The 18,088-nt window shown below is 38.0% G+C and overlaps 1 protein-coding gene across 1 annotated transcript in view; it reads right to left on the bottom strand.

Moving 5' to 3' along the window:
* Positions 1 to 3,193: 3,193 nt before the first annotated feature.
* The window catches only part of RPP30 (ribonuclease P/MRP subunit p30), a gene marked incomplete at its 5' end in the record, with an annotated part of 29,718 nt that continues 14,823 nt past the window's right edge, over positions 3,194 to 18,088 (bottom strand). The window contains 6 exons of the mRNA XM_079715867.1: positions 3,194 to 4,156; positions 7,635 to 7,714; positions 8,102 to 8,139; positions 8,517 to 8,546; positions 9,100 to 9,216; positions 17,928 to 18,017. Of these exons, the coding sequence (XP_079571993.1) occupies positions 4,047 to 4,156; positions 7,635 to 7,714; positions 8,102 to 8,139; positions 8,517 to 8,546; positions 9,100 to 9,216; positions 17,928 to 18,017 (465 nt within the window). The 3' untranslated portion in view covers positions 3,194 to 4,046. The remainder of the gene's footprint in view (positions 4,157 to 7,634; positions 7,715 to 8,101; positions 8,140 to 8,516; positions 8,547 to 9,099; positions 9,217 to 17,927; positions 18,018 to 18,088) is intronic.

The raw sequence follows: 18,088 nt of genomic DNA, 5'->3' as shown, positions 1-18,088 counted from the left end.
GAACAATAGGATAAGCACCTGTTCATAAACAGAAAGCAGGCACAACTGAAAATACATAACAAATGTATTTGAAATACAGGTGCTAAAAAGCACCTGTATTTCTAACCTTTACCCAGTTGCTTTTCTTGAGTTTTTCAAGAAGACTCACATTGTGCCATTAACTTTTCCTCCTTTCTAATATAACATGAATGACCTCAATATTATACCTGGTACAGTTGGGGCTAAAATATAGTCAGTTGGTTGAAAAAGTAGATCATTGTGGGGCATCAAAAAAAAGTTGAACATACATCCTCTTAAACATTTTAAGTTTAAAATATATAAATGTACACTCACGTGCCAATCTTTTAAAGAAAGGTCAAAGCCTATTCTTGGAAGTATGGCTCCACTGATGGGAGATCTACGTTTGTTCTTGAGTTCCAGTCTCTTTAAAGAAGAAAGAAAAGTGATATTTCATTTAGCTTTGATTTGCATAATTAGTAATGTTGAGCATCTTTTCATGTGCCTATTGGCTATCGGTACATCTTCCAAAGACATATTGGACATTTTTCAGATCTTCTGCCCATTTTTATTTTATTCGTTTATTTATTTTTGGCTGTGTTGGGTCTTCGTTGCTGCACGCGGGCTTTCTCTAGTTGTGACAAGCGGGGGCTACTCTTGGTTGCGGTGCATGGGCTTATCATTGTGGTGGCTTCTCTTGCTGTGGAGCATGGGCTCTAGGCACTCAAGCTTCAGTAGTTGTGGCACGTGGGTTCCGTAGTTGTGGCTCGCAGGCTCAGTAGTTTTGGCGCACGGGCTTATTTGCTCTGAGGCATGTGGCATCTTCCCGGACCAGGGCCCAAACCCATGTCCCCTGCATTGGCAGGCTGATTCTTAACCACTGCGCCACCAGGGAAGCCCCCTCTGCCCATTTTTAAATTGGGTTGTTTGGTTTTTGTTGTTGAGCTGTATGAGTTTTTTTAATATATTTTGGCTATTAACCCCTCATCAGATATATGATTTTAAAATATCTTCCCATTCAGTAGGTAGTCTTTTTTTTTTTAACCTGTCAAAAACTTTTACATACACACACACACACATATATATGTGTATTTCCAGATTCTTTTCCTTTATAGGTTATTACAAAATACTGATTATAGTTCCCTGTGCTATACAGTAGGTCCTCGTTGGTTGCCTTTTCATTTTGTTGATAGTTTCTTTTGCTGTGCAGCTTTTTAGTTTTGCATTTGTTTCCCTTGCCTGAGGAGATATATGTGGAAAGATAATGCTAATACCTATGTCACGCCTGATAGCCTGTTAGAATGGCTATTATCAAAAAGGCAAGAAATAAGAAATGTTATAGAGAGGATGTCGAGAAAAGGGAACCCTCATACACTATTGGTAGGAATGTAAGTTGGTCCAGTCACTAAGGAAAACACTATGGAGATTCTTCAAAAAATTAAGAATAGAACTACCATATGATCCAGCTATTCTTCTTCTGGGAATTTATCCAAAGAATATGAAAGCACAAATTCGTAAATATATACATACTCCTATGTTCACTACAGCATTATTTATATAGCCAAGATATGGAAAAAACCTAAATGTCCATCAACAAATGAATGGATAAAGATGTGGTGTGTACACACACACACACACACACACATATATAAAATGGACTACTACTCAGCCATAAAGTTAGAGGAAATCTTGCCATTTGTGACACCACTGATGGACCTTGAGGGTATTATGCTAAATGAGATAAGTCAGATAGAGAAAGACAAATACTATATGATTTCACTCTTATGTGGGAAAAAAAAAGAGAAAAAGAACAAACTAAATGAAACAAAAACAAACACATAGATAAAGAGAACAGATTAGTTGTTACCAGAGGGGAAGGAGGGATGGGGGGGAAAGCAAAAGGGGTAAGGAGTCAACTGTATGGTGATGGATGGAAACTTTTGCTGGCAAGCTGTAATGTACACGAGTTGAATTATAATGTATACACATAAAACAATGTTATAAACAATGTTACCTCAATTACAAAAAAAAGAAGAAAAAAGAACTTATAAAGACTCTGGTAAAGCAATCCAAGTGCAGAATTTCCACTGGATCTCCTCTAAATCTAGTTGTCTTGCTCACACCTATTTTGACAGTTCTTTTCTTTTTTTTTTAATGTTTGCTTTTTAAATTTATTTATTTATTTTTGCTGTGTTGGTTCTTCGTTTCTGTGCGAGGGCTTTCTCCAGTTGTGGCAAGTGGGGGCCACTCTTCATCGCGGTGCGCGGGCCTCTCACTATCATGGCCTCTCTTGTTGTGGAGTACAGGCTCCAGACGTGCAGGCTCAGTAGTTGTGGCTCACGGGCCTAGTTGCTCCGCGACATGTGGGATCTTCCCAGACCAGGGCTCGAACCCGTGTCCCCTGCATTAGCAGGCAGATTCTCAACCACTGCGCCACCAGGGAAGCCCTTGACAGTTCTTTTTAATGACTCATCTTTTTCAAACTTTTCCAAAGCATTAATTTTCCAGGGAATTCCTTTTTTTCCTCTCCTGGTTCATCAGTTTTTATAATTTTAAATTAACTTATATTAATTTTACAATGCTAAATACAATGGCATAAACAGACTTGTGAATAAACACACACCTAACTTTTGGTGAATCCAAGTGGGGTGAAGGCAGAAGCAAGCTGGCACTCAAGGAAGTGGCAGACTCTGGGTGTGAGGGCTCAGAAGCAGTGGCCATGAGTTTTATGGAGGGAGTGTAGTAGGCTAATCCATCATATTGCTTAAGAAGAAGTAAAAAATGCTTTATTTTTAGAACCATGATGCTTAATATATATACTATAAAGAGAAATGTACATATACATGTATGTGTGAAATATTCTTCTATTTGTATTTTTTCAAGAGTTTTTATTCTTGTTTATTTTTTTAAAATCAGGAGTGGACTTTAAATTTTATCAAATGTCTTACTGGCATCTATTAAGATGATTCTGATTTTTCTCATTTGACCTATTAATATGATAAAGTGTAGTACATTGAAAAGAACTAACAAATCCTTACATTTCTAGAATAAATCTCACCTGGTTATGGTATACTCTGTTTTACCAATATCTTATTTAAGGATCTAAATTCATAAGTGAGTTTAGTGTAAAGCTTTCTCTTTTTAAAATTATCTTTTCTCTGACTCTCAGAACAGTGTTCTTATCTTCATTTAAATGATTTTCTTAATATCAATATAGCATAAATGCAAATATTTACAAAAAAGGCTACTTCTACTTAATATAATGATCCTGCTAATAATAATAAATAATTAATAATTTTAAAAATTATAATTAATAATTAAAAAAATTATTTCCAAAGTTGATTGAGTCCAGTGCTTTGAGATTTTTACTATAGCAATTAGAAAAATCAATATTAGGTTTTCAGGGGCTTCCAACTCAAAGGAATCCTATTTCAAGGACATCATGGAGGTAAGAACCAGCAAACGAAGAGGCCAAGTGTGATTTTACGTGCACTTTCCCTTTCCTTCCACAAATTTTATAGCAATTCCTTTTAGAAAGGACTTGGACTTGATGACTATAATGAAAGAGAGGCTTAAAGCAAGAGTAGATCAACTAAAAGCCAACCCCTTAACATAAGTTTTAAGAGTCCTCAAAATAACCACTTTTTGAGTACTAAAATTAAAAAATAATAAGCCATGTATATCAAGTAAAGCTGAAAAGCATGAACTTTTAAATGAGCAAGAAACATTTTTAAGGAGTCTCTTGAAATATTGAAACATCTTATTCAATTATACCTTCTTCCATTTATCACTTAACAGAAAGGATAAATGAACTAGTCTTTGCTTTTCTCTTAAAATATCTAAATTCATTACAGGGGCAGCCTTTTTTTTTTTTTTAAATGCTTTACTAGGTTTTGTTATTTCAATGGCTTAAGTATAAGACTGCTTTTATAGACTACCAGTATCTAGCTCCAAGTGAAAATAGTGAATCATACGGAGGTTCTGTTTCTGTTGCGGCTAATGGATTCTCAAAAGGCAAAAGGGAGTGTTGACAGCGATGGGGACTCATTTCAGCTCTCACACTTGGCTTTCTTGCAGGGTGGAAGAGAATCATCATCTACTTCTGATGTCCGAGGTTTCTTCACCGTGGAAATAATTCCAAAAGCAGTTTTTCTAGTTTCTATAAGACAAACAAGGAAATCAAAGTGCCTGACGTTAAGCCATGATTTCAAAAGAGGTGGTTTTAACAAGCATCCCCATGTTACTGTGACTTACAGCATGAGTAAATGATGAAACCATAATAGACTGCTATGAGTGTTGATGCCATTTACAGTCCTCACCTTTCCCCACCACCAGCTTCTAAAAATATCTGTATATTTTTAACATCTAGTTCATTCCAAAGGGACTACCCCAAGGGTAAAACTATAGGGCAGGTTATCTTTAATGGTCTGTCCGAGGCATCTTATGTAGCCAGAACCCAAGTTTCAGAGCTTGGTGCAGCACGTGCTTAAAGAATGGTAGAAAGACAAATGAATCAAGACGGCAACTACAACAGTCTGCTTCCCTGGTTGTGTGTGTGCTCACTTCATTTTATAGCACAGACCATTCATTATCTGTGTCCCCCACTAGATCATGATTATACCTCTGAAGAATCAATTGTATGGTGAACATCCAACAATGCCTAGTTATTTAACAGGTGTTTAAGAAATACTTGTTGAGTGAATGAGGAATAACGCACATGGTTATTGATCTCTTATATATTGGTGACAATGAACAAAGAAGAATGGGAATTATTAAATGTTTAGGTCAGGTTGCTAGCAGAGTTCAACTTAAATGTAGCTAACTTCTGCTAAAAATGTACTAAGGGGCTAGGCTCTGTGTCATCTACAGAGGATCTTAGGATGCGTAACACAGTGCTTCTTCCTACCACACACTGAGATAGCACATCAGGGGCAAATATAATAGGAATGGAGGCACCACAAGAAGTAACTCTGCCTGGATGAATCAGGAAGGTATCATGAAAGAAGTAATGCTAAGAATAGGGAAGAAGGAAAAGGAAAGGAGAGGAAAGTGTTCCTTTGCAAAGGCATAGAGAGAGAGGTAAGAAGAATCTAATATACTTAGGGGACAATATGGCCAGTGTAAAGGAGGAACATGAAAAAATTAGGGGGAAACGAGGCTGGTACTTGTGAAGGGCCACAGTGCCGTGAAAAGAGATTTAAACTTAGTCCTTAGGAAACAGGGAAGGACTGGGGAGGAGAGAAAGAGAGACCCTTTGGATACAAAGGAGATAAAAATCAAAAGGATTTAATAAACATAAATTTAGTTAAGAATTATTTCTTATTTCATGTACAAAAGTCAATTCTAAAAGTTAAACACTACCTTTTCATTTATCAGGATTAATTTACCAAGTCTACTAAATCTTTGCCAGTTATTTAAAAGCATTTTAATTTATAAAAGGGACAAAACTGCTCTCAAGGTCATTAAAATACCAACATAATCAGAGAACCTCAAAATAAACAGAAATTGCCCATGATTTCCAAAAAATGTTACATTTAGAGATGTCTATTTTATCACTATAAGTAAACATCTAAAAATCAGTAGAATGAATAAAAAATACAAAAATTAAATTGTGAGAATCAATACTTTGTAACAAAACAAAATGCATTAGTTTCAAAATTATATTAGTTCCATCTCAGAAATATTTTTTTACATCACATGAACATTTACTTCTTAATCTAAGACAATGGATTATAAACCACTGAAAAACAAGATTTTCATAATTATCAGATAAAGTAACTCTTTTAGATCTTGAACCTGTCCCCTCTGTCCCTTCCCCACAACCTCCTTAGAATTGCTATTCATTGGTTTCTAGAATCCCACAGGACCCATCTAACTGTGATGCCTTGTAGCAAGCCTTCCAATGTAGAAGGCCAGCTACTGCGTGTCCCAAGTCTTCCGTTTTCCAGGTATCCATTCCTGCACTGCTTTCAACAATTGCTCTCATGATAAGGTTTTCACACCCTCCAAGAATGAACCATCTTCTGGTAGTGCTGTCCTTCTTAAATGTGGCACTCAGGATGATACAGATGCCAGCCAGGACTTATCAGTGCAGAGGATAATGATGACACTTTGAATCTTCCTGCCTCAGAATCTTGTATTTCTTCTAATATAACCTTAGGCTGAATTTGCAATTCTAGTAAATTGAATTTTGAAACTGCTGTCTCAAATTGATCCCAATGTCAACTAAAGTCAGGGTAATTACAACATCCTGTAGATGTGTTGTTAATTCTGCAGGGACAGCAGGCATAAACTAGGACTGTCCTGGGCACAACTAGAATGAATGGGAATGCTAAAGTCCACAAAGCTTCTTTTAGTTTAGCTTCTGTAAAAGCCTAGCTTTATATAACTTATTTTGAATAGCTGAGTTTTTTGAAGCACAGATCTTCACATTTTTCCCTACTAAATTTTCAAAATTAACTTCCCTTCCTTGTCTCAGTCTGTTTTAAACCACTAATTGTTATCCAAAATCTTGACGATTCCTTACGTTCATTTAAAATAGACAAAAATAATGGCAGAACTACCAGTGTGAACCACCTGTTCCCTAATTTCAAGAAAATCTTGATAAAGTTTTAATTAATTTGGTCATTCCCAGAGCTTATGTGATGGGTCTAGGCTATACAATACAACAATCTCAAACTAAAAATGTTGAAAACAAAAGCAAAATCATCTAATTCATGGTAATACAGTAACCAGTTCTACGAAGTGGAAATCAGATCACTAAAATCCAGACATAATACACAAGCCCTCAATAACCTAACTATTCATATACTAAATCACCCAGTTTATATGTAGCAACCAATTCTGAAGTTTAACATTCATCTGGGTAATATCAAGTCAATTGCTTCTTGACCACTGACACTAGTGCTAAAAATTACAAAGAGAATGAAGATAAAACAGCAGATGAAAAGTATAAACTTTTTTCTTTTAAAAAGCCTCATTTTTATTCTCCAAAGTCCTAGCATATCAAACACTTCTAGTCCAATTTTTATCATCTAATGAATAAGAAATTCAGTGACTTCAAGTAGTGAAATTAAGGTGAGGAGGAAGATATATATAAATGAAATGTGAGTAAAAAATGTGTAGTCTGTGCATAATTGAACAGGTAAACCAAAAATGAGAAAATAATCACAAGTTGTAATAAATGTGAAAAGTTATGATTTGAGTTTGTTAGCGGGATTTTAAAAAATGTATTTGGTGCTTTTGTGTTCCTCATAACTGGCTTAACATATATTTTTCACCGTTCAATTCTCTAAAACAGTGATTTTCAGCAGGGAAAGCATGTCCCTATGGAGGAAAAAGGGAGATTAGAAGCCTATCAAAATGCAGGCAGGGACACACATGCAGAACTGGAAAGAATGCATTCAATACTCATTTCTGGAAGGCAAACTATATTCATTCCACAAACTACAGAAAATAAAGCCTGAAGTAAAGGGCAAGAAAGCACTGATGGGTATGGCTAAACAGGTTCAGAAAAGATGATCCTAATGGAACTCTGAGGGGCAGGATAATGAAAGTAGATATGGCTCAACTGTTTCACAGAAATGACTGGCTCTTAACATGACCACTCAGTGTTTTTCTTGGAAGGACTTGCTCACCTCCGTGCAGAAGCACTGCTCGGCAGTTGGTGGACACTGCGGCCTTGGCGTCACTTTCCGACAGCCCAAACAGCAACCCTCTGGGGGGTCGTTAAAGATTTCAACCCAGTGTCAGCTGAGGACAGGAGACTAACAGAAACATAACTGACAATGCCAGTTCACCAGAGAGAGGCACTGAGAGAGACACTTTAATTCTATAGTTCTTAGTCCAAATGGAACAGGCATTTGAGAAAAGACTCATTTAACTCTAAGCTTTTATAGAGTCCTTCTTTCCCCCTTTTTCTATTTCACCCTTAATCCAGAAAACAAAAGGATGAAGTTTTCACAACCTGATATAATTTTGTTTTGAAGCTATTAATTGATAAATGTATAGTAAAAGGTTAAAAAAATCTTATTAAAGTATAACATACCAAATTCCAAATTTCCTAAAAGAAAATTTCAATGACTTCTTACTCAGAAAAGGATACAAGTTTGCCACATCGTATGGGCCTCTTATTTCTAAAGGCTAAAATAAAATGAACAAAAAATAGATATGAAAGAAGTTATTCATAACATTTCAGTGACTTCATCTGCAGTAAATAGGATGCTTAAGTATCTAAAAACAAGGAAGTCAACTGCATAAATTTAAGTCCTTATAATTTTGACGGGTTACTTACATTTTTGAAAATATAAAAGATCCTTGAAAAGCATTTTGCAACAATTTAAAGGAAAAACTATTTATATAAACAAAAATTGAAGCCCCAAAGGAATGGAGGTAAATTTTACTCTTCAGCAATTACAATGAGAAAATGCAATTAAAAATGAAAACATGCAATAAACCTTTATTACATGACTAATTTAACTTGAAAAGGGAAAAAATAAAGTACTTAATGCCAGACTTACCCTTTCAGCAGCACTAGATATAATTACATTCTACGAAATAGAAAGTAATCAATATTAATCTTAGATAAATGTCAAAAAAATTGAAGTCTTATAATACAAGTAACCAGTAATCAAGTTTTAACATAAATACCAACTTCTTCTAAAGTTAAGGTAAATAAAGTGAAGGATGAAAGACCTCATGTCAAACTAAAGGCAGCCTAAAATAAGAAACAGAACAAGAAGCCTTCCCAACAGATCTTAGAAAAGATGCATTAGTTTAAAAAACTAGTTGAAAAGGTCGTATAACCTTAATTCAACTCAGTGATGACAACTGTATCTAGATGATTCTTTCACAGTAAGTAAACGGCCAATTCTTTACTGAAAGATAAAGACTTTCAACACAACTTTCCCCCCCTCATATTATTCTTCTCTAGGATATTTTTCTTTCTCTTAAAACTTGCAGAGCTCATTGAAATGGGAGAATTTGTTGCTGTGCCTTGAGAACTTTCTGCTTTAAGGAAATGGGGTCAGCTTGATAACCCCAGTATATTAATAATAATGAACTGCTAGGTTTGAAAAATATCCTAAAATTATGGAACCATACCTTTCCTTTGCAGACCTGCATTAAATTGAGGGCGTTGGAAATTGCGTATCTTCTCATTGTGGAGTCTTTGATAGCGGGGCTATAGACAAGTTCAAAGCCCACACCTCGGTCAATTGCCTTCACAGGAAATAAAGAAAATAAACTGTCAAAGCTAAACACACACTGTCTTACTTTATTTTCACTGAACTTCCCCCTCACCTCCCTCCTCACATCCCACCCCCGCACTGCCCACCTCCTGCATGTCCAGGTACAGCCTTGAATAAAGGCAGATTTGTGCCCGAATGGCACCATCTACGGGAGAAGGAAACATATCTGTGGCTCTGTCTCAACAGAGTTTATCTTAGCTGTGGGGAAGCTGACTTTGTATAAACAGGAATCATCAAGAGGCTGAGGAGAGCAACGTCCCAGTGGGGTGGCAGAAGGGCTACTACTCCATGAATTATCTAAAGGAAACCGGAGATGTGTTCCCTACATACAGGATAAACTGTTTGCAAACATAGTAAACCAAGTAATCTGACCCAAGAATGAAGAGACAAAGAAATGAGCTGAAAAATGTCCAAAGAACAGGAGTGGAACGCCTCTCGGGTAAGTCATTTATTATGCATATGTTGAAGGAAGAAACTAACAGGCCACAGTTGAGTGCCATGTGCTAGGCACTGTGCTAAGAGTCTTATGTATTTATTTAACCCCTACAATACCTTTAGAAGGCACTGCGGCAGAGACAGCTAACTGCCCCACTATCTCTTCTCTTCTCCCCTTTTTCTTTACTAACAGAGCCCCTGATCTTAAACGGGGCTCATGGATGCCCAGCAAAAAAGATGAAAGCAACCTGGGCCCTTGACAATTCTGCCCAGCTTACCAGACTAGCTTGGCCTTTTACATGAGAAAAAGAAACTTCTTTCTTATTTAAGATGTTCTTAATAGGTAGGCATCCACAGGTAAGAAAACAGCCTGGAAGAAGTGGTAATGGGATCTACTACACTATGCAGTTTCCCTGATGAGTGATTCAAATCTTCATCCATTCACAACAGATAGGTTTTTAAGCCAGCTGTGCATGGGAATGGGTGAGCAAAAGCTGACATGGTCCCCCTCTTGTAAGAGCTTCCAATTTAGTGGGGGAGACCATGAAATAATTACACAAAAATATAAAACTTCCACTGTGCTAAGTGCCATCAAGAAGTCTGGGAGTGGGTGAGGAAGGACTTAATCAAACGACTAGCAGAGAGAGGAGCATTTGCAGAGGGAGGGGGCAGTATGTGAAGAGGCTCTAGGGTTGGAGGAAGCATGTAGCATGTAGAGAAGGTCAAAGGCTGGAAAGGAGAGAATGAGGAGAGCCCTGTGGTGGGAGCGGGGGCTGAAGAGGATGGGAAGTGCCAAATGGAGACAGAATTAATCTTAATAGCCACACGAAGCATCTAAGGATTTTAGTGTGGAGGGGATAATCAGAGTCAGGACGACAAAGTCGCTTGGTTGCAGTGGTCTTTCAAAGGAGCAAAGGGGGAAAAGCAGGCAAAGACCAGGCAGTATGGTCCAAGCCTCTGCCTGGCAAACGATTTTCTATTTATTACCCAGAGGATGAGTTGGGACTGGCCCAGCTGTGACTGCTGGAGGTCTACTCCTGAGTGTTACAAGAACTGGAAAAACCTGTCTTCTTCAGATCTGGCAGTCCACCTTGATTTAATTCACATGTACTGGCAGATTCCTTCCACTTGCCCTTCCTGAACACAGACTTTTCTTCCGCCCCACCCTGCAATCTTCCCTTTCCTTAACTTTTCTGCCTGCCTTGAGGTGCCCAGATTTTTAGATTTCCCTATATATCTGATATTAGTTTAATTAGCATTTACATGCTATTTTCCACACTGCAACCTCCCCCTCTCCCCGTTTCAGACAACTTTTTCCTGCCTCCAATTCTTTGGCTTGTGTTAATTATATCTGGGAATGATGTCTGTTATGATACTCTTTGTGCCATAAATATATACCTCATTCACCCTGCCTAACTTGTACACTTGAGAGCTGGTATCATGATACTTCTTTGTAACACAGAACTGTCTTTTATACAAAAAGCATTTAATATATTTATATTCTGAGTGAATAAATAGTAGCTTATGGAAAAGAGGTCATGTGATAATGCTGTTCACTATGGATTATCCATCACAAAAGAAACCAGGGTTAACTTGGCAAACTGAAATTCACAGATAAACCAAAACATGTCCTTTAACCGTAGTCTCAACTATCCCCCTGGCTATTTCTCTTACCAAAACTACTAATTAGCCAAAGAGGCTTACTTACAGGTATTTCTTTTCCTCATCCCTCTAGTTGCTGAACTAAAATACAAGTCGGTAGGATGGAGAAGAGGGGACATAAAAGATGTGGATGACACACAGAACTAGGTGAACAGGTCCCAAAGGATTCTGGAAAATTTGCTGCCCGCCCCCCTTGGGGGCCAGATCAAAATACAAACTCCTTTTTTGGGGGGGGTGGAGAGGGTTAGATGGACATAATTATCCACTTATTTTTATTTATTTATTTTTTTTGCGGCACGCAGGCCTCTCACTGTTGTGGCCTCTCCTGTTGCGGAGCACAGGCTCTGGACGCGCAGGCTCAGCTGCCATGGCTCACGGGCCCAGCCGCTCCGCGGCATGTGGGATCTTCCCGGACCGGGGCACGAACCCGTGTCCCCCGTATCGGCAGGCGGACTCTCAACCACTGCGCCACCAGGGAAGCCCCACTTAATTATTTTTTAAGAAAAAAGTTCTGATTCCGATCTTAGTACATTAATCAAATTCACTTTCAAGCTGAAAACTCTCAGAGAAACTGAAGATAATGTGCTACTGAAGGTTGTGAACATTTCTTTCATAACACCTTATTTAAAAATTTTAGATAGATGAAATACAGACTCATTACCTGAGCTCCTGCTTCTAAGACCATTTTAACATAAATTGCCTTAAGCTCATCAACTGATTGTTCATAACAGCCTTTTCATAAAGAATGCCAGTGCCCGCCTGATTGGCTTTTGTTTGCATCTCTGACCAAACGTTCTGGAATAGGCAGATGATTTCTTTACTAATGAGAAATAAGTCATAATGATCCTACAAACCAAGAACAGGTGTGTGATATTTGAAAAGAGATGGTGGTGGTAAAATTCCAAGAACTAAGCAAAGCTTAAGAGAGAAAGGAAATAGGGTGTTGACTGCTGGGATAATATACAGATTCCCTGTTAATTTCATAAAAATTAGTTCTTTATTGAATTCGAAAGGATGATACTGTCGGTGTCATTCCTGGTATCATTCTTTGAGATAGGTAACTTGTTCACATGATTCACAAATCAAGTAACATAAGAAAGCAATAAAAAGTCTTCACTGTATCTCTGCTCCCACTTGTCCCACCCACACCTCTCATAATCACTTTCACTAACTTCGTGTCTTTTTCCAGAGTTTCTTCATACAGATACAAGCAAATATGAATATATATTATTATTTTTCCTTTTTCTTACCCCAAAGGTAGCCTACTACATTCTGGTTCTGACTTGAAGGGTTTTCCACATCAGCTCCTAACTTCAGCATTGCTTTACAGCTGCAGAGTACTCCACTGCAGAGGTATGGCATTTACCCAAGCCTCTACTGATAGATTTTGGGTCGTTCCAGTCTACCTGTAGAATAAACACTAATTTTTTAGTGTTTTGGGGGACAGCTGGATATTATGGGTTCAATTGTTGACCCCCATAAAAGGTTATGTTGGGGTCCTAATCCTCAGTACCTTAGGATGTAACCTTAATTGGAAATAGCATCATTGTAGATGTAATTAGTTAAGATGAGGTCACACTGGGATAGGGCGGACCCCTAATCCAGTAAGACTGGTGTCCTTTATAAGATGATGGCCATGTGAAGACAGACAGGGAGAAAGAACATGTTGTAAAAACAGAGGTAGAGATCAGAGTTATGCAGTTGCAAGCCAAGGACCACTAAAGATTGTCAGCAAACCATCAAAAGCTAGGAAGAGACAAAGAAGGATTCCCCTAAGGCTTCAGAGGGACCATAACCCCAATAATGTCCTGATTTCAGACTCCCAGTCTCCAGAACTGTGACCCATACACTTCTGTTAGTTTAAGCCACCCCATTTGTGGTACTTTGTTATGGTAGCCCCAGGAAACTAATACACTAGGTCAGAGGGTAAAGCATTTATAGTTTTCATAGTTGTTGCCAAATTACCCACTGCCCCATAAAGATCGTTCCAATTACACTGCTACAGTCAAAGTATGAGCATGCCTGCTTTCCCACAGCCTCACAAAAGTGTACCATCCAACTTCTGGGTTTGTGCCAATCAGATAGGTGATTTTAATGTGAATTTCTCTTAGCATGATGAATTTAAGCATCTTTTCATTTGTTAAAAGGCCATTTGTATTTCCTTTCCTGTGAAATGTCTTTTCCATATTCTTAATCCATTTTTTTGGATTGATCATCTCTCTCTCTTTTTTTTTTTTTTAACCTTATCAACTTCTAGGAGCTCTTTATATATTACAGAGATTAGTCACCTATGATATAAGTGAAACTATTTCTACCAGTCTGTCACTAGTCCTTTTAACTTTGTTTCTGATGGATTTTTTTTTTGGCCACACAGACATTTTTTTGATACTGACAGGTTTGCTGGCACTGCTCCAAGTGTTGGATCAATGAAGTACTTAACATAGTTCGGTTCACAATATGTGTGATGAAAAATAACGTTTATAGAGCACTCACACCCAACTCAAGGATATATGGTAAGATTCCTGGAACAACCTCACTGCTTCAGATACTATTTACTGTATTTCTCTCAGTGGGGACTAACTGGACCAGGAAGACAGAAATGGATTAGGGTTAAAGGAAATGCTGAGGGGAAAACATTGGAAAGAGAGCATAAAACATACAATCATTGGAAATGGCTCAATAAACTTGAAGTTATTGTTGAATGGCACTAACACTGTTAAAAAAAAAATCAAAGGGAAGGTGAAGATACGTGCTGATTAAAAAAATTCTTCTCAAAACCTGAATTCATAAAGATCACGTTTTAAAATATGAAATTATTCTGTGCTTAACAAAGAGCTCTGCTGTAAAGTAATTTTAAATAGCATTTCCCAGTGGGAAATGACAGCAGATTTAGAATCAAAGCTTAAGTACAAATCCCAAGTCAACCTTTGAGAGAGACATGTACCTGTTGTGAGCCACAAGCTACCTGAGTCTCAATGCCATCACCTGCATCACAGAAGTAATTCACATCTACCCCACCCTAAAGCTGCTGGGCTAGAGCAGGTGTGAAAGTGCTTAAGCCTTAAAATGCTAAATAATTAGAAGCCATCTGGCTATCCAAGAAGAGGAGCTGAATTCAACTTTTTTGAAACCCAACTATTACATGATAAAATGATTCCCATACAACTTACTTAAGGCTCCAGAGGAGGTTTGTAGGAGATTTTAGAGGAAATTAACATAATTGAAATTATGGTGCCCTAAACATGTGGTGAAAATAACAAAAGGATTGAGAGCTGAAAGTTATACATAACAAGTGCTTTGGTATGTTTTAGCTCCTGGGCCCTCCTTTATAATCCCAACCTTTTTTTTTTTTTTATAACTTTGTTGAGGGATCATTGACACACAGAATGCATATATTTAAAGTCTACAATGTGATGATTTGATATACATATACTCTACATTGTAGAATGATTACTGAGATCAAGATAATTAACACATCCACCACCTGACATAGTTAACCTTTTTTTTGTTTTTTGTTTTTGTGTGTGTGGTGATTGTGGTGACAGTGCCTAGGATACTCTCTCAACTACTTTTGAGTTACAGTACTGGACTATTAACTACAGTCACCCACGCTGTACATTAGAGCCTCAGAACTTGTTCTTTTTTTAAGTGAAAATCTATACCCTTTGACCTAAAATCCCAACCTTCTGAGCTGACAATTCTCACATGGCTTATGGCCTCTAGGTTAAAGGCTAATGAATTAAATATCTTCATGCTCCTATTTTTCACCACCCCATCCAAATTAAGATCTGTGCTCAATACAGTGATCCTTATAAAGCCAACCTATCCATTTTTCATGGCCAAAGACAAGTTCATTCCCAGGGCCAAAAGAGCATGCAAGGACCAAGACTTAAGACTGAACTGTTCCCCACATTCACTCCATCCTCTATACTTTCATGGTGAATATATTTCCATACTTTAATCATACAGCTCCATATCCAGAATAGATATTATTAGGTACAAATAATATACACATACCTATACAACTACTATTATTTACCCTGAACAATAAGGTGGACACCTTTTATTTTATGCTTCTAGCTTTTAATTTTAATTAATTTAACTTTTAATTCCAGTTTCTCTTAAATAAAAAAGAGGTGAATGAATTAATAGGGACTCTTCTGCTTCCTGACCAATTTACACTGCAGCCTACTTCTACACTAGACGAGGGCTAAAAATAATCCTGCACAGCCTTCCCTCTACTCCATCATCTAGTTTTTATTAAACAACATATGTAAAATGTTCATACCAGATTTTTAAAAAAGCAGACACTGTGTTAAATACTGCCTATCCCTCTCACTTGTCAAATTTTTACTTTTCAGAATTCTTAAATTGAAAAATGTGGGAATGAAGCCAAAAATATCCATCAAAAAATAGCACCTTCAGGAACTTACAGATGGAATCAGGTGGGCTGTCCTAGTGCTGCCGCCTCCAGTGCATCTTCTCCTCACGCCGCCCCAATGCCCCACTCCCCTCACAGTGAATGCTGCCTGCCAAGCCTGATAACCAGCTAAGGACTAACGGTTCACAGGATTTGGCTGTGTTCCCCAAGCTGTGCCCAGACATGCAAAATTAGACATATACTCGTTCAATTGACAGATTTTAGGGAAGACCTCTTATAGGCAAGGTATTTGGGTAATTAAAAAAGGACCATGACACAGCTCTCTAGAAGCTCACAAGCTGGGTTGGACAGCAGGGCACATTCCTAAGAAACCAATCAAAAGACGAAGCCAAAACAACCACTGGGCAGCTTATCACTGTTGTGGGACATGAGGAATTATGTGCTGTGCACTGCTGTCCATTCCATGGACTTGGCCTTAGCATCACATGCCACTACCTCCCCCCAGCCAAGGACACAGTATCGTATGTGGGTTTACTCAGGCAAAGCCGTCTAGAAAATGGCCTTCCTAGTTCATTAAGGTGAAGAGAAAAGTAAAAAAGTTGTAAGTTTAAGAGCAACTTACGGAGGGTGCCATCTACATGGAAAATGGATTGGCAGTGTGGAGCTGGTAAAGCCTTGGCAACCTTCTAGAGACAGACACTACTGGCTCTGGGGAGGAACAATATGTGAGGCCAGTAAGACTGTCATCACCTTGGGAACTGTGTTAATTTGAGCCTTTTATCATGGTAGCCGGGGCACATCGGAGATCTCATCTGATGGGGAGTCAACCAGGTCTGTCCCACCCCTGTGTCTGAAGAGCTGAACAGCTTCTCCTTCTTCATTTTACCACTTTTAACAACATATATCTCCAATTCTAAAATGTGATGATTAAGGGTCTTTTGTTTTTAGTGTTTACTTATTTAAGTACGGGCAAGAATGCGGGAAAACAATGATTTGAGCTTAACCAATATTGTTATATGTTCAGTAGTACTCTCATTAATGATCAGAAAAGAGCTGTTTTATAGTTTGCCCTTTAAGTATATAAAATTTTGAATACTTTTCAAGTACAGCTTTAGTAGCATACACTTAGGGGTAGAACACAAGCCATCTTAAATTTTTCCACATTGGATTCAATTTTTCCACACCATACAGATCATTTTCTCCTCTCACTGTCTCTCCCTACTCTCAGCATCAAGCTAATTCCTTAGCAGTGGAGAGAGAAACAAAAATTGAAGAACTTGTGATTCTACAGGGACAAAAGAATAGGGGAGTTATCTATCCTGAAAAAAATCCATAAGTTTTTAATTTTCCAATTCTGACAGGATTGGGGATGTAATCTAGACTGTCTGTCACACCTTTTTTCTCCTTCAACAGCACTTCTTGAGAATGGGAGAGAGCTTTGGAAGCCTCTATTCTAAAAAAGCATCCTAACTCCTCCCAGGATCTGGTTGCCAATGCAAACAGTTGACAGCTCTGCAAACCCTACAGCTCCCATTGTGAAACAATATCACTTTTATGATGGAGGAAGACATAAAAAGGTGTGACAGGTGGAAGATAAGGAGTAGAGGAAAACAAGAGAAATTATGTAGAAAGGTAACGAGAAAAATTCTACAGCAGAGGAAGGAGCACAAGATCTGTTGAATGCAGGGTCCCCCTCTTAGGTTACCATAAAGGTAACCCTGGGCTTTTGTGTGAGCCAGCACATTTCAATGCAAATTTTAATTCTGCAGAGACCACGCCTACCATGCTTTCCAGGCCCTGCCCCCTCCAGTCCCTGCCACCCTACCTTTCCCGTTTGCTGGTGCCTTGGGAACCCTCTCTCTATTTTGTCCTACTCCTTTCTTGGCTGCTCTGTCTCCTTAATGTTCAACATTCAGACTGTAAGTGTCCATCATTATTAACTATCCTCTTAGGAAATTCCCTTCACAAATTTGAGCTTCTAAGGCCTTTCAAACACATCTTGGTAATTCACTGGATATTTTTTATTTTAAGCTTTCTTTCTACCTTTAGTCAGCTTAGAAAAAAAAAATCCTCTTTTTAAATGGCCTATTTATTACTAGCCTTTGTTTTTTCCCCTCTAAGAACAGCAGTTTCTTCTGCCCCTTTTCCAGTGTGTTAATGCACATGTAGAGATTCACATATAGAATGGAAACTGTGACACTTACCACATTGATAGGGGGTCTTTTGAAGTAAAATGGTAGCTTCTCTGTTACAGTTATGCAGACTAAATCCACATCTAAATGTGTACAAGCAACCTGTCAAGAAGAAAAAAACAGGTAAAGCCAAAAGGAAAATTGGCACATGTTAAGAATGGGGTAGGGTCAAA

The sequence above is a fragment of the Hyperoodon ampullatus genome (genome assembly GCF_949752795.1).
Source record: "Hyperoodon ampullatus genome assembly, chromosome: 1".
Classification (NCBI taxonomy): Eukaryota; Metazoa; Chordata; class Mammalia; order Artiodactyla; family Ziphiidae; genus Hyperoodon; species Hyperoodon ampullatus.
Note: the sequence above shows the minus strand (reverse complement) of the source record. Positions and strands in the feature narration are given on the sequence as shown.